At 50.8% G+C, this 15,238-nt stretch overlaps 1 protein-coding gene across 1 annotated transcript in view; it reads left to right on the forward strand.

The window, feature by feature from the left end:
• Positions 1–2,081: 2,081 nt before the first annotated feature.
• The window catches only part of Kcnk12 (potassium two pore domain channel subfamily K member 12), a 39,689-nt gene continuing 26,532 nt past the window's right edge, over positions 2,082–15,238 (forward strand). The window contains exon 1 of the mRNA XM_051158244.1: positions 2,082–2,517. Coding sequence (XP_051014201.1) covers positions 2,127–2,517 — 391 coding nt within the window. The 5' untranslated portion in view covers positions 2,082–2,126. The remainder of the gene's footprint in view (positions 2,518–15,238) is intronic.

Genomic DNA, 15,238 nt, shown 5'->3' on the forward strand with positions numbered 1-15,238 from the left:
GCACATACCCACAGGAGCATGGTCCCCTCCACCGATACACTGGAGCATCGTCTCTAAGAGGCAAACCTCCATTGCCGCTGGCTAGTCATTATCTATACCACAAATCAGGTACCACTCAGCATTCCACAGCTCTCCTGACTCCAGTGCCAGCTTGTGGGCGAAAGGATTCCAAGTTCATAGCTGTGAAATGTTCGGAGGAGACTCATTCGGGGACCACAGTGAACATCACCAGAGCATCACTCTGAGTAGGTAGAGGCTAGCTAGCCTGGCCATGGACTAGGGAGGGAAATGACCGCAGCTCTGCATTTTGCCAGAGTGCCCTCAGCCATCTGGGATGTCTAAGAAAACAGCATCATTATTTTTCTTTCCTGTTATCCGTATCCTCTTCGAGGCCAATAAAAAAGGGGAGGGGGCAAAAGGGGGGCTAGCTACCCAGAGTCGGCGGGATTATCTGTTTATACCGACGGCGTCCCTCACTACACAACTTTATGACCCCAGCCAAACTGGGTTCTGCCGGACACAGAAGGACCAGCCGCTGTGCACAGCACCGCTATCTTTTTCTCTCCGAGCTAGGGCGGAAGAAGCTTTCCCAGGGTGTTCCAAAGCACACCGCTCCTCCTTGCGAGCTTCTACCCTCCTCACCCTCTACTGCACCCCGGGTATATCTAGACTCCTGTCCCTCGGGAGGGTGAGCTTGGAAAGCACAGAAGCCCCAGAAGCGCTGGGCCTGTGATCTTCCTGCTCTGGTGGCCCTGAGTCCTCCACCTGCGCGTGACTCCTCCTCCCGTTTCTATTCCGCAGCGTCCGCACCCTGGCAATATGCTGTTTCGGCGACCGCACCTGCGTCGGGGTGGGTTGGAGGCCACTCAGGAGATAGAAGGGAAAACAAGGAAGGTCTGGGGAGCACCGCGGCGCGGGGTGAACAACCTGGCCCCCAGTGGCGGGCCCCCGCAGCCTGGAGCCTCCCGCCCGCGGGCTGCGGCACCGATGCGCTGTCCGCGGTGCTGACGCCGGCCAGCCGCTCAGTCGGGAGAGGGAGCAGACGCCCTGGTTCCCGCCGTGCCGGGAGCCTAGAAAGACTGCCTGTCCTCGGTTCCCAAGCCGCGTCTTTCCCCTCAGAGAACTCCGCCGAAGTCCTGGCGCTGCGGTTGGTCCAGGAACAAATGAGTGAGCAAAGCGACCTCAAACTTCTGGCTAGAGCCCAAAAATCGAAAGTCGGGTTGGCCCCCAGCCTCTGAAACCTCAAGCACTAAGTTGAATAAAGTTTTCCAGTGGCTTGAGAAAGGAAGAGATTCCGGAGCCCAAGCACAGGGAAGGAAGGACGCGGTAGTCTAGCAGGCTGGCAGCCAGCACGGCAGTGGGACACCTGCTCCAGTGGGACGCACTGGTGCCTACAGAGCGACCTGGAGGCGTCGCAGCAACCCAACTCTCCACCCCTTCCTCCCTTCCTTACTCACCCCTCCCCAACACTCCGCCCCAGGCTAGGATGACTCCGCCTCTCCTAGCTGGGTAGCTCTTCGGCGGTAGCAAGGAAAGGAAGGGAGCGCTTCCCCGAAGGACTCGGCTCGGCTCTGAGGCTCCGAAGCCGACACCGACAGATCAATTACTGGGGTGGAACAGGACTGCCCGCGCATCCCGCTCCTAGGCTCCACCGATCCCCAGCAGCCTCATGAGATGCTCCAGAGGACTCTCTCTGTGCCCTGTCACCGTGTTCCGATCCTAGGCTCCCGGGCTCCACGGTTCGACCTGTCCGCAGCCCGCGGCCTGTCCAGAGTGGAGTATGCGTCCCGGGGCCCGGTGGACTCCAGCCACCGGGCGGCGCTGGCCTAGCTTCGGAGCCCGGAGCCCGAGGGCAGCAAGTGAGGAGCCGCGGGAGGCAGTAAGGCGTCGGGGCGCGGAGAGAAGCGCTCCAGCCCGGGTGCCCACTGGGCCGCGCAACGGGTGCATGGCCTGAACGCCCGGCAGGAGGCGAAGGCGCCCTGCCGTCCCGGTTCCGGAGAGACTGCAGAGGGGTTCTGCCGCGGCCCCGACCTCTGGCCACCATCCTCACGCTCCTGCTCCTGCGACGGAGATGTCACGGCCCCGGCTCCGAGCGCCGCCCCAGCCCCGGGGCTGAGCTGCGGACCATGTCCTCCCGCAGCCCCCGGCCCCCACCCCGCCGCTGTCGCCGCCGCCTGCCGCGCCCCTCCTGCTGCTGTTGCTGCTGTCGCCGCTCGCACCTCAACGAGGACACCGGCCGCTTCGTACTGCTGGCCGCGCTCATCGGCCTCTACCTGGTGGCGGGCGCCACCGTCTTCTCCGCGCTCGAGAGCCCGGGCGAGGCGGAGGCGCGGGCGCGCTGGGGCGCCACGCTGCGCAACTTCAGCGCGGCGCACGGCGTGGCTGAGCCGGAGCTGCGCGCCTTCCTCCGGCACTACGAGGCCGCGCTGGCCGCCGGGGTCCGCGCCGACGCGCTGCGTCCGCGCTGGGACTTCCCCGGAGCCTTCTACTTCGTGGGCACCGTGGTGTCGACCATAGGTGAGCTGCGCGCCCCGCGCGTCTTTCCTCTCGCGCCTGTCACTCACTGCCTTTTCCACCGATCGGAGACTGGGCCGGCATCTCTCGGCTCCTCTCTTCCTTTCTGATACCCTTTGCCTACATTTGTCTCCCTCTCTGTCCTCTAGTCCCCCTACTTTTCTTTCCTGCATTCGAACCAAAGGTTGGCCGGAATGGACCGGTCTAGCTCTTATTAGGGGCCACTCACTTGACTGTGTGTCAACCAGGCACCAAGCACTGTAAGAGCTCCGTGTCCAGGCTCTGCTCTTTGGTTTTGTCCCGTTAGAGGGTTTGTGAGAACACAGGTCAAGGGCTGCTACTTCCTACCCGTCCTGGGCCTCGCTATTTCTCGCGTCCATTCTCAGCGTTTTCATTTCCTCTTCGCGTCCTCTTCTCCTGTTGACACTGCCCCACCCCCTCAAAGTAAACTCCGTTATTCACAAGGCAGGCAGCTCTTCCATTTCACTGTTTTACACCATTCGCCTTGGTTTTTTCCCCTTCCCACACCCCTAAACGTCCCCCAAGTTCTTGACCTCTTTCCTGTCTTTGCTCCCCCTTTTCCAACCAATAGTGGTGCCAAAGGACAAACAGAGGTTAGTGGCCTTTTCATTATACCTTGATATAAACAGCTCACTTTTTCTTAACCTCGAGAAAATGTGCAGACTCTTGAGACCCCCCCATCCCATCCCCACCCCCACCCCCGCCGCCGCGACTTCCTTTTCAGCTAGATTGAAGTCCCCTAGTGCTCCTGTTGGAGAGTGAGTCTCCAGCCCCTCCCACCCACTCCTTTTCCCAGGAGCTTGGCATCCTGTAGAACAAGCCACCTCCCCCACTTACTTAGCTGTAGAGAGTGCAGAAGAAATGTACTTTGAGAAGACTTGGTTACTGTCTCACCCACTCCTTTTTTGAATCTCAGGGTTGGAGAAGCTTTTGCTGGCCACCCCAAGACGTCCTCTTCTGCTGATGCAATTTAGGAGAAAGGGGTGTACTTTTAGGGCTGAGAAATGAGGAGCTTTATCAATGCTGTTCCCGGTGCCAGTTCAGAGCATGGTACTTCTGCCTGGAGGCTGGACAGAGGCAGCAGATCTATTCGGAATGTGCGCAGAGGGATGTCTCTCTGCAGTTCTCTGTCTGTGTGGATGTATAGTCTGTGGAAGTGCTTCCTTACCACCAATCATTTTTCTCCTGTGTCATGCTTGATCTGATTATTTTAAATAGAAAAGGAAAATATGGACTGAGCCCAAAGTCTATACAAACTGGATAAAAATACGCTTTAAAAATATATCATGTTGTTATGGTGATTGAAGATATAAAATGACCCCCCTCAAAAATCCCCTTTTAAGAGCTGCATCGAGTTGCTATAGCAACTAGAGGGTTTTTTTTTTAAGTGCTTTAAAAGTACTAAGGATGCTTAATCTTAGAGGGTGACATCATATGTTTATAGTTCGTTGTAACAGGTAGTCTTCTTGTAAACACTCCCTGTTGCTTCTTCTACCTAGAGGTACACCTGTGAGCATATATGTCACAGTGTCTCTCTCCCAGGGACACGCTCCAGCTCCCTAATGGAACTGCAAGATAAGCAGAAGCCATTGTGCCAGTGTCCTCTTCCCATCCAGAGACCCTACTCTCGTGGCCTGTGCTCGCTGCGTGGCTTCAGAAGCGGTGATTCGGAACCCAGGCTTCTCCCTCGGCTTTGGGGACAAAACCAAGTCAGATTGTTTGAAAATTGTCCCACATCCCAGTCTTTAATCTACTGTCAGGATTGTCTGTTCTTTAGTCAAATGGAAAGGAACTGTGCTCTCTTTGGACTTGTGCTTTTGGATGTAGGCAGGCAGGCAGTGTGGACAGGCTGCACAGTGTGGCTATGTTATGAATGGCCTGGCATGTTGTTTCCAAAATCCTCAGGGCAAAACTAGCACCAGTCTGTGGATGACTCAGGATTGAACTGGCGGCCCTCTCTGGGGATACCGAAACTGCTGTTTGAGTAGTCTCTGCAAGCTGCATGCCTGGCGGGACACTTGGGGATAGTGGCTCAAATTGGTCCTCTTCTGTCGGTCAAATAAGTTCTGCTGAGTCCCAACCAGCATGATTATCCTTTCAGCCATCTCTGTGGAAAACATACTAGGATGAGATTTCAATGGAGACCTACATCGGTCAGTGTCTTCTCTGCTCATGTGTTTCCTTCCCTTTAAATGTCCAGTTGTTGTAGTTATGGTGTATTCATGGATGCAATCACACAGGGATCCAAAGCTCAGCCGTAAACAGGTAGCCAGGCGTCTCTAGTCTGCTACCTCACCCAGGAAAGGGAAAAGTATCATGATCTGGGTTGGACTTGATCAACAATCACCACGGGGTGTGTGGTTCAAGCAGCAATGTGGAATTCATGGCTCCAGGCTTGTATCCTGCCTAATGACATAGAGTATTTCCCTTGCTGTTATTTATCAGGCTCAGACAAATGATCCATATAGTCTTTGTATAAACAACTCTTCATTCACTGAGTAACGGTGAAGGACTGTGTGTGTCGGGCCCAGTGCTATGTTGTGAAAGGCTAATAACCTTCGGTCTATGTGTGAGGGGCCTAAGCATATTCCAATGTGGGCAGCTGAAATGCGGTGTATGTTAGCCATCCTCACTACAGGTGACCAGAACCAAAGGGAGACTGTTGGTGGAGTCTGTGTGGTACCATGTTAGAGGGATCCACCTCAGTGCCTAGCTGAGTTTGTGTAGTGCATAGTACACCAATTTCATGCGTATAGCAGTGGTGAGAATATCCTTGTGTGAAACTGAAATATTAATAATGTGAGTCTCTCTCTCTCTCTCCTCTCTCCTCTCCTCTTCTTCTCTTCTCCTCTCTTCTCTCTCTCTCTCTCTCTCTTTCTCTCTCTCTCTCTCTCTCTCTCTCTCTCTCTCTGTGTCTGTGCACATAAATCTGACACTAAGGCAGGGGCTAGGTTGCTGGTCAGGCCAGCAGCTGGTTAAGTGCAGAAAACTTGATGGGTCACACAGATGTTGCAGGCAGGTGTGTTAGAAGCACCTGTAGGCCTTAAACGGCTAGATAGGCAAGAGAGACAGCCATCAGGGGAAACATGGTCCGAGAGTGCCTGCTCTCAAGACCATGTACTCAAAGGAGATAACAGAGGGATGGGATTGGCCTTCAGTGGCAGGCAGCGTACAGGAAGGTTCGATATGGCCATGTGTACTCAAGGTCAGATGGGACATCACAGTGAGAGGGAATATTTGTCCTGACATTTGGCTTGGAAGGGGCCCCATATCCTGAGCTGGGTGCTTTGCAACTGTGTAAACACACAGGTGTTCACACAGCACAGACCCTGTGGGGGAAATGTGCCTGCAATTATTCAGTGGTAGCTGAGGCTGTGCACAAAGTCTATCTGAGTAGCTCAAGCAAGATATTTTAAAAGTCCACTTTACACTCTAAATTATTCATCCTGATTGCTCACACAGATCTGAAACCCTGGGTAATTACCACTTCTCCCATTTACCCTCTGCGACTCCCTAGGGGGTTGGAGTTAAGCTTATTTTAATGTGAACATGTTTGTGTCTGCATTCCTCCATCTAACCAACACCCAAAGCAACAGGACTCATGGCAGAGGCGAGTGTGGCCTTTGGCACATCGTCGTCTGCATCAGATGAACTAACACTGAAGACAGTGACTCTGGCTTCTCTAGCTCCTGACTGAGTTCTTAACAGCAGCACGCTGGCTTGGAGAAATTCAGAACAGTCCAAGAGTATTAATCCATCATCTCTCATCTTAAAGGATGCTTTATTGATTTTTTTGAAAAGATTAAAAGGCAGCTCTCCCTAGGGGCTTTAATTATGCATCTGCTGTCAGATTTACACATACAGAAGAACATATTTAAAAGTCTCTCTCAAATGGCAGCTTGATCAAAACAGAAATATTTTTGCTTCCTTCTATTAGGTTTCCTGGCAGAATTTTTTAGTAGCTGTAAAGCTAAAATCATGCCGGTAGAGACGACATGGTGTAGGTATGAGAGTTGTCACTTTTGGCACTGCATAATTTAGCTTCCTGCTTTCAGAAGTGGGTGCACTTAATTATTCGGCCACAGGATTAGTAACACATCCACCACCCCCCTCCTTTAAAAAAAAAAACATGAGTTTTTAAAAAATGTTTTTTGATGTAGAGGAAACTAAGACATTATAAGAGCAAAATGTCACTGCTATAATTCATTTGGGTTTCTTCTAACATGTATGTACTGAGCTGGAGGTGGTTGTGACACCTGAAGTGAGACACATGTCCCAGGAGGAGGGCTGTGCCCCTCTCATTTCCTTCTTTCATTAACTGGCTTTTATTGGAAAGCAGTGCTGTGACAGAGTCGAAGGATGTGGGAAACGCATACGCTGGGTTTGAAGCTGTCGATGAACAGGAAACATGTTCCTACTCCTCATCTCCCCTTGCCCTGTAGTTGACCTTTAGGAAACAGCGATTGTTTAACTGACTCACAGAGCAAGTCACCCAATACAGAGCTGGTCCACCATAGCTCTTCTCCTGCCTCAGGTCCCCTGCAGTTAGGTAAAACAAAAAGGGTGGCTCTGTTTCCCTTTGTTGTATCATTAACACCAAGTCCATGTTTCCTCATGGCCTGCACACGTGGCTTTTAATAGGTGCGTGACATTCGTTGTAGTTGATGCTTCCTTGCTGCAGGCTAGCTGGGTGGCTCCCAGCCTGGGCTATTTTGAGCATCTTTATGCAGAGGCCTCTTCCCTCTGAAGAACATCTCCTCAAGGGTGAGTCTCCAGCAGTGGAAACGCTGAGTCAGCAGATGCGGCTCTGAAGTCACTGAGTCAGCCAGTGCTGCTGTCTTCTCAGCTTCTGGCCAGCCGTCTCGGAGGGAGAAATTGTTGGCTCTTTCCTGAGGTGAGCTCCTGGCTCCCACAAAGCCTCACCGAGGTTGCACAGCCATCCGCTAATTGCTCCATGGATACTGGCCACATGCACACTTGGTTTTCTCCTGCATCCTGCTGAACTAGGCATCTTCGGCCTCCATTGATGCTTCCTAGGGCAAACGTTGATTGAGAGGAAGACAAAGAGGAACAGATGGGGACAGCTGCAGGTGTCCAAGACCAAGACAAGAGGAGCATCGGGACCCTCAGCTTTCCTGTGTCTTGGGGAGTGGTCTGTCACTGTTCCCAGTCTCAGCCAGCTGACAGGGACCTTTTCCTAGTTAGTGTTGAGTCGGCCTAGGGCCCCAGTCTTGAGTGGCTCAGAGATGCACCAAGTGGAACAAAGGTACATCCTTGAAGGTCTACAGCAGCAAGGATCATGAAGAGGTCTAGAACTTTCCCAAGCCATTTAGAAGAACATTTTGTTGTAAAAAGCCAGTCAGCAGCCCGTTATAGAATAGAGTGTGGCAGAGCTATGCTGACTGGAGATCAAGGCAAGAACCCCAACTATGGAGCACCCCTCAGATGCCATCTATCTGAAATTTCTGTCTGTCTGACTGTCTGTCTGTCTTTCCCTCTGTCTCTGTCTCTCTGTATGTCTATGCCTCTCTCCTCCTCCTCCCTCCCTCCCCCCCTCACTATCTCTCTCTCTATCTCTCCTCCTCCCTCCCTCCCTCTCTCTCTCTCCCTCTCTCTCTCTCTCTCTCTCTCTCTCTATCTATCTATCTATCTCTCCTTCTCCTCTTAAAACAGAGTCATGCTATGTAACCCAGACTGGCTGAAACTTGCTATATGTCCTAGGCTGCCTTAGAACTCATGTCCCAAGCACTTAGATTACAGGCATAAAATATCACACTTGGCCATTGAAGTCCACAAGGGGCAAAGCTAAACGTATTCTAGCAGGGGCCATACATTGCCTGAAGACCCACAGCAAGACCAAAAGGGCACCGAGAACTCAAGCTTTAGAAAAATTTTGTCAGAATTGCTGAAAGTAGGTGCATTTCCCACTCTCACACACGTGCACTTACAAAGGGAAAGGGACAGGGAGGCAGGGAGGGAAGTGGGGTGGGGTAAGGTTCTTGCACACGCTGCTCAAAGGGAAGCCAAGGACTGAATTAGGCTGAAGTTTCTCCCAAGCTGGTACCTAGGCTACTGGAAGAGTGTTCAACTCTACATGAAAAAGAAGAGGGAGAGACTTTAAACATCCTGATCTGAAAGTGGTGGCGACAGCCTTTAGTGTATGTCCCTATCTTCCCAGTTAGAGTACCTTGCTTTGCAGGCTGCTCATGTTAGAAGCTAGGAGGCAGCCAAAGGCCATTGGTCTGTTCCTGGGGTTGTCCCAGCCACAGGTCTTCTCTGAGTGCTCGGTGACCCCCCCCCCATACCTCTGTCCAGTGCCACGGACCCCAGGTTCTGGAATCAGTACTTGGGCCAGCAACCAACCCAAACAAAATGTGTGTAAAGCCAGAGGAGTGCGCACTGGGAGGCTCTAGCATCAGGTCATCACAAGTGCAGACTTCCCACCCTGAAGCTACTGGATGGATGTCTCACTTTCAACAGGATTGAGAAAAGCCGAACCACAGCACAGGCTGTAAAAGAAATCTTTAGTCTCCTGGTTCAGTTGTTGTCTGGGAGGCTCACTGCCTCCTTCTGCTAATCTAGGACTAGTCTTGGAAGCTTCTAGCTTCTGTACAATCTAACCTAGGCCAAGAATGTTTTCAGCTTCTGACACTTACTGCTTAATACGCTCACCCTTACTTGTTCTTTCTGAGCTCTGGGCTGGCAGGTTCAACTCAGCAATTCTGGCTCAAACTCCTCTCCCAACTGACTTATTAACCTGGCTTCTCTCTCAGCCCAGAATTGCTCTGCTTGGCCTCAAACTAACTCCGAAATCTGTTCTAATCTTCTGGCTTCTCATTTTCTGGCTCATTCCGTCTTTACCCGAGTTCTCTCTCTGCAACCCATCTTTCACTGTCCTGGTAAAACTGCCTCTTAAGCGGCTTCTCTTTCCTCTCTCTTCTCGTGAGAGTTGGGCAAATCCTATTCTGCCAAATCTTCTCTGATTTTTCATCTTTCCTGCCATTCAATTAGAATTCACTTTTAAATATGGGTGCTTCCTTCTACAAACTCACTTACCTTTCTTTGGGATTAAAGGCCTGTACCACCATCTAAGCTTTTCTTTACCTGATACTTGCTCTACACCAAGCTGGCCTTGAACTCAGATCTGTTTGCCTCTGTCTCCTGGATTAAAGGCATTTTTGTATTCCAGCCAGTTCACACAGACATAGATCTTTGGATATAATCTCTTGCCAACTGGATCACGTAGAAGGTCTTTGGATATGATGTCTTGCCAGAATATCCATATTCTGAGTTAACATTTCTCTACAGTGGGGAGGTGCTGGTGGAGGGCAGGGAAGGAGACTGGCATTCCTTGGTCCTCACCCATGCTAGCGCTTGGCTTCTTAGGCCCCACAATGGCCCTGGGCCTCCCACATCAATCACTAGTTAAGAAAAATCCCTACAGGCTTGCCTGCAGCCTGATCTTATGGAGGCATTGTCTCAATGGAGGCTTCCCCTATCCGATGACTCTAGCTTGTGTCAATTTGATATAAAACTAGCTAGCACAACTGACCCTTTGTCAACTTGACACAAACACATTTCTGTTAAGCCATAACTTTCTTATTCATCCCCAAGACCACACATTAATAAAGATATCACAACATAAAACATTTTAGAAGCTTACAAAGACCCACAGCCTTTAAAAATTCAAACAATTAAAAAAAATTAGGTCTCTTTAAAATGTCTCTTTTAAAATTCAAAGTCTTTTAAAATCTAATGTCTTTCAACTGCGGGCTCCTATAAAAATGAAAAATAAGCTAAATACTTTCTTACTTCCTGAGGGAAGAACCAAGGTACAATCACAATCAAATCAAAACCAAACCAAACTCCAACTGTGTAAATAACTCCATGTCAAATGTCTGGGATCCCCTCCCATCTTCTAAGCTCTTCCAAAGGGCTTGTGTCAAGTCTCCAGCTCTGCCTCTGTAGCGCACAGCTGTCTTCCAGGCTGCTGCTGGCTCCATGCCATTGCTGCTGCTGCCTTGATGGCCATCCCATGGTCCTAGCATCTCCAAAACTCTGGGGCCTTCTGCTGCCACTGAGCTGCCCTTTCACCGATGCCCCTCATAGGCTCTCTTCATGGTGCCAAGCCTCAATTTCTCTGCATGACCCCTTCATCCCTAGGCCTTCAACTGCCACTGAGGCTGCACCTTCACCAATGGCCTCTCAGTTCAAGGCCTGGGCTGCTCTCTATAACGCATTCATGGTTTCAAACCCAGGAGCACCTGGGTGATTCTTTACATTAGTGAGTTCAGCAGCCAGAGTGAAGTACACCGTGGACACCTCCGAAACACAGCTCCTGTTTCCTAACTCTGAGGAAATATTTTCCGGATTTCACCTCAGTGATGCTGGTCTCTTCTTAATCACTGCTGATTTCTCAGCTCCAGCCAGCCAGCATCAGTTCTCTTGTCATGCAAAGGTTTTACTCCAATGGTGTTTGTCTCTTGTTAATCACGGCTGATTCATCAGTCCTAGCTGACTAGAACCACAGACTTTTTAAAAAATTTTTATTAATTTATTCAGATTACAACTCAGTTGCCATCCCATCACTTGTATCCTTCCATTCCTCCCTCCCTCCCACTTTCACCCTATTCCCCTCCCCTAGGTCTATGACCAAGGGGGATCTCCTCCGCCATTATATGGTCATAGACTATCAAGTCTCATCTTGGTAGTCTGCTTATTCTTTCTTTGAGTGCCACCAGGCCTCCCCACCAAGGGGAGGTGGTCATATATGGAGCACCAGAGTTCATGTCAAAGTCAGTCCCCACTCTCCACATAACTGTGGAGAACGTCCTGTCCATTGGGTAGATCAGAGTAGGGGTTCGATGTATTGTATTGTCCTTGGTCGGTGCAATAGATTGAGCAGACCCCAGTGGGCCCCGATCCACCCATCATGATGTTCTAACCACAGATTCTTAACTCACAATATGCAACGACCCTGATAGAGCCTTTAAGTGGCTCTTAAACTTCCCACTGGGATTTGACCAGTGGCTCTCCAACTGCCCACTGGGACTTCACCAGCCAGGCTTCCATCTTTATTTCTCTTAACATTCTTCTACACTCACATGGAACAGCTCACCAAGGTTCGAATTCTCAATTCCCAAGTCTTTTCTTCCACAGTCTTCCTCCAAACACATGGTCAGCAATACCCTACTCCTGGTACCATCTGCCTTAGGGCTACCATTGCTGTGATAAACACCATGACAAAAGCAAGTCGGAGAGGAAAGGGTTTATTTGACTTACACTTCCACATCACAGTTCCTCATCAAAAGAGGTCAGGACAGGAACTCAAGGGAGGCAGGAACCTGGAGGCAGGAGCTGACGCAGGGGCCATGGAAGAGCACTGCTTACTGGCTTGCTTCACATGGCTTGCTCAGCCTGCTTCCTACAGAACCCAGGACTGCCAGCCCAGGAGTGGCCCTACTCACAATAGGCTGGGCCCTCCTACACCAATCACTAGTTAAGAAAATGCCCTACAGGCTTGTCTTTAGCCTGATCTTTCGGAGGCATTTTCTCAGTTGAGGCTTCCTCCTCTCCAAAGCCAAGTTGACATAAATCTAGCCAGCGCACATACCAAAAATAAAAGGAAGTGGTTCTTGCTCACTGCTTTAAAGGTTGAAAGGGCTCATCCTATGTGCATGCTTGGTGAGTCCACAGCAATGGCGGCAGCTTTCCAGAGCTGGTCAGGCCTTGTCGGTGAGCCCTGGTCTGCCTTTGAAGCTCCTTCGACCTCACCACCCTGTGCAGGACCTTCTGGGTCTCTGCCAAACCTACAGAGTGGCACACACCACTCTGAGACAGCCTGTGTCTCTAGGGCATGCTGTGGCCCTATGCTGTTACATAACACTTGCCGTGATACTGTTTGGTTTGCTGTTGAGGCAGGATCCTATGTAGCTTTGGCAGGCCTTGAACTTGCTGTACAGTTGAGGCTGATCCTTCCGCCTCTCTACCTTAAGTACCGGGATTACAGGTATGACCTAGGAGGGTACTCTTTAAAATACTCTTTTTTAAAAGCCCGCCTAATTGGAGTGCTATTTACTTACTCACTTATACGTTTTTAGAGACAGGGTTTAATGTAGTCTAGGCGAGCCTTGGACTTGCTAGCCCAGGATGACATGGGCCAACTCTGGCCCATTTTGGGGGTGGTAGGAGTCAAATCTGGGGCTTTGTGATTGGTAGGTATGCATGGTACCAACTGAGTACATCTCCAGGCCCCATCTAGTGTCTTAATCACTGTGCACTGATCCACCAAAAGACTAAGTGACTTCTCTGTCCCAGGCCTCCACAGAGGCATCTGCAGCTCAATCCTTTCCTCATTCCTCTTTCTTGGCAGTACTCAGTTGGAGGAGGAGGTTGTGGCCCTGAGAGTAACAGAGAAAACTCTGGCCCAGGCCGGTCCTACCCTGTTCCCCTGAATGGATCTGGTATCAAGACCACTGGGTAGGGCCTGCTGGAGAATGATTCCCGCATGCCTCTCTCTGGACCTCCATGCCAGCATTCAGGGCCTGCGTTCTGGGATTGAGAGAAGGATCAAAGTCATCTCATCAGCTCCTTGGCTGATTCTCCTTCCTGTTCCATATCACGTGGCCAGTTTATCACCTGCTTCTTTATCTATGCTTTTCCAGAAGCTTCCTCAAATCCTTTGAACCAAAAACAAACAAACAAAGAAGCAAACAAAACCCTCATTTTGTGGATTCAGCTGCAGGCTCCGAATCAGTCCGCACAGAATGGGCATTCGGGGTCCTGACCAGCCCAGGATTTTATCCAACACTATCCCACGTGAAGACCCACAGCCCAGCCTCGGGACTGCCCACTGGCAGGAGATGGAAGGTGTGGAGAAGGAAGTCTCAGGCAGGACTGAAGCCCAATTTAGGAACTCTGGCTGTGCTGAGACAGCTTCCACGGCTATGCGGCTCTCCATCAGTCATAGGCCATGCCTCTCTGGGAGGAGGCCGTATGCAGGCAAGCAATGAAAGCTCAAAGGTGGTTCCTATCAATCTTGGGACATGTTACTTGGCACAAAGTACACAATTAGCCAACGTATGCTGGATGGGTGAGATGAATGAATGAGTAGCTGACAGCCTTGGACCGCTGGGAAACTGTAAGCTGCCTCCAACCCTAGATCTCCTTCCCCAATGCCACCCCGGTGGCTGGCAGAGTTGTACATGTCCCTGGACCCTCTATCTGGCCACTGGCTTCATCTCTCCAAAGCTGGCAGGTGTGCAGCTGGGCAGCCATCTGGGACTCCCCTGGCTGGCAGTGCAGTCTCTGTGGCTTTTGAGTCAGATGGGTCCTGTCTTGTCCCCGAAAACAAACTAGGTGAATAAAACCTCAGTCCTGTCACATACACAGTGCTGTCCCCTTCCCTACTCTGCACAGTAAAAGAAGTTCGGTCCTATTTCTCCTATTGTCTTAGAGTCCAGTCCTGCCCTGATCTTAGCTGTGTCCTCAGCTGTGTTATGAGAGCTCCCACTCAGTTCTCTCCCTAACCAATGCCTTCACCAGCTCAGGACCACCCCACATGGACGGACACTGGCTCACAAATTTGATGGAAGTTTTTAAGCCGTAAGAAAATATAATTCCACAAGCCAAGAAAAGCCAGACCCACCCACATAGCCCAGCACCTCCACGGTGTCTCCAGAAATACTCAGGGAGCTTTCATTGGAATCGGGTGTCCCAGCTTTCTGGAAAGCTACAGTTGAGATCAACGCAAAGCCTGAATCACAGCCGGGGGCCTTCTCCCTTCCAAATGGCCGAGATCTCTTTCCCTGCTGCCAAGTGTTCTGAATTCAGAAATGCTGCAGGGGCAGTTCCGCAGGAGGGGGGTACTTGCTGGGGAACAGCACTTTGGAGGCCTGGAGAATTTAGATCATAGGGTTCTCTTCTTCCTCAGAAAGCTGAGGTAGCATATTAGCCAACCCTGAAGGAGATCTAACAGCCCCTACCCACAGCGGTGCAGACATGGGACCTCAGGCCCACCCCTACCCACAGCACTGCAGACATGGGACCTCAGGCCCACCCCTACCCACAGCACTGCAGACATGGGACCTCAGGCCCACCCCTACCCACAGCACTGCAGACATGGGACCTCAGGCCCACCCTGGCCAATTTGCTCACCACCATCCTTACACTTCCTGTGAGGCACACAGTCCCTGGGGGGCCAGTGGTTAACATCTGTCTCCTCCGCAGATGTTGGGGTCCTGCAAGCTTCCTTGTCTCTTTGGCCCTTCTCTTCTTTCCACAGCATCAAACATGGCACGTGGCTCCAGAAATATTCTTGACATGATTGTAAATCCGAACAAATGGCCAGGATTTCCCAGTCCAACTGTGTGCTCACTCATTAAAGAAAAAGTAAAATATGAAATCTCCACTTACCAACTAAATGACAAGCTGGACAGGTCATCCTCTGCTGTACAAGGAAGCTCATCTTTCTAAATAAATAAATAAATAAATAAATAAAAATAAAAAAGAACCTTAGAGTAAAAGAAGAGGAGGACGGGGACGGAGGAGGGAGGAAGGAAAATACAGATAATGATCCACCTTGTAAAAGAAAACACCAGGTTTTTTTTGTTTGTTTGGTTGGTTAGTTGGCTGGTTTTTTAAGGCAGGGTTTCTCTGTGTTAGCCTTGACTGTCCTGGACTTGCTTTGTAGACCAGGCTGGCC

Source organism: Acomys russatus, chromosome 1, assembly GCF_903995435.1.
Source record: "Acomys russatus chromosome 1, mAcoRus1.1, whole genome shotgun sequence".
Taxonomy (NCBI): Eukaryota; Metazoa; Chordata; class Mammalia; order Rodentia; family Muridae; genus Acomys; species Acomys russatus.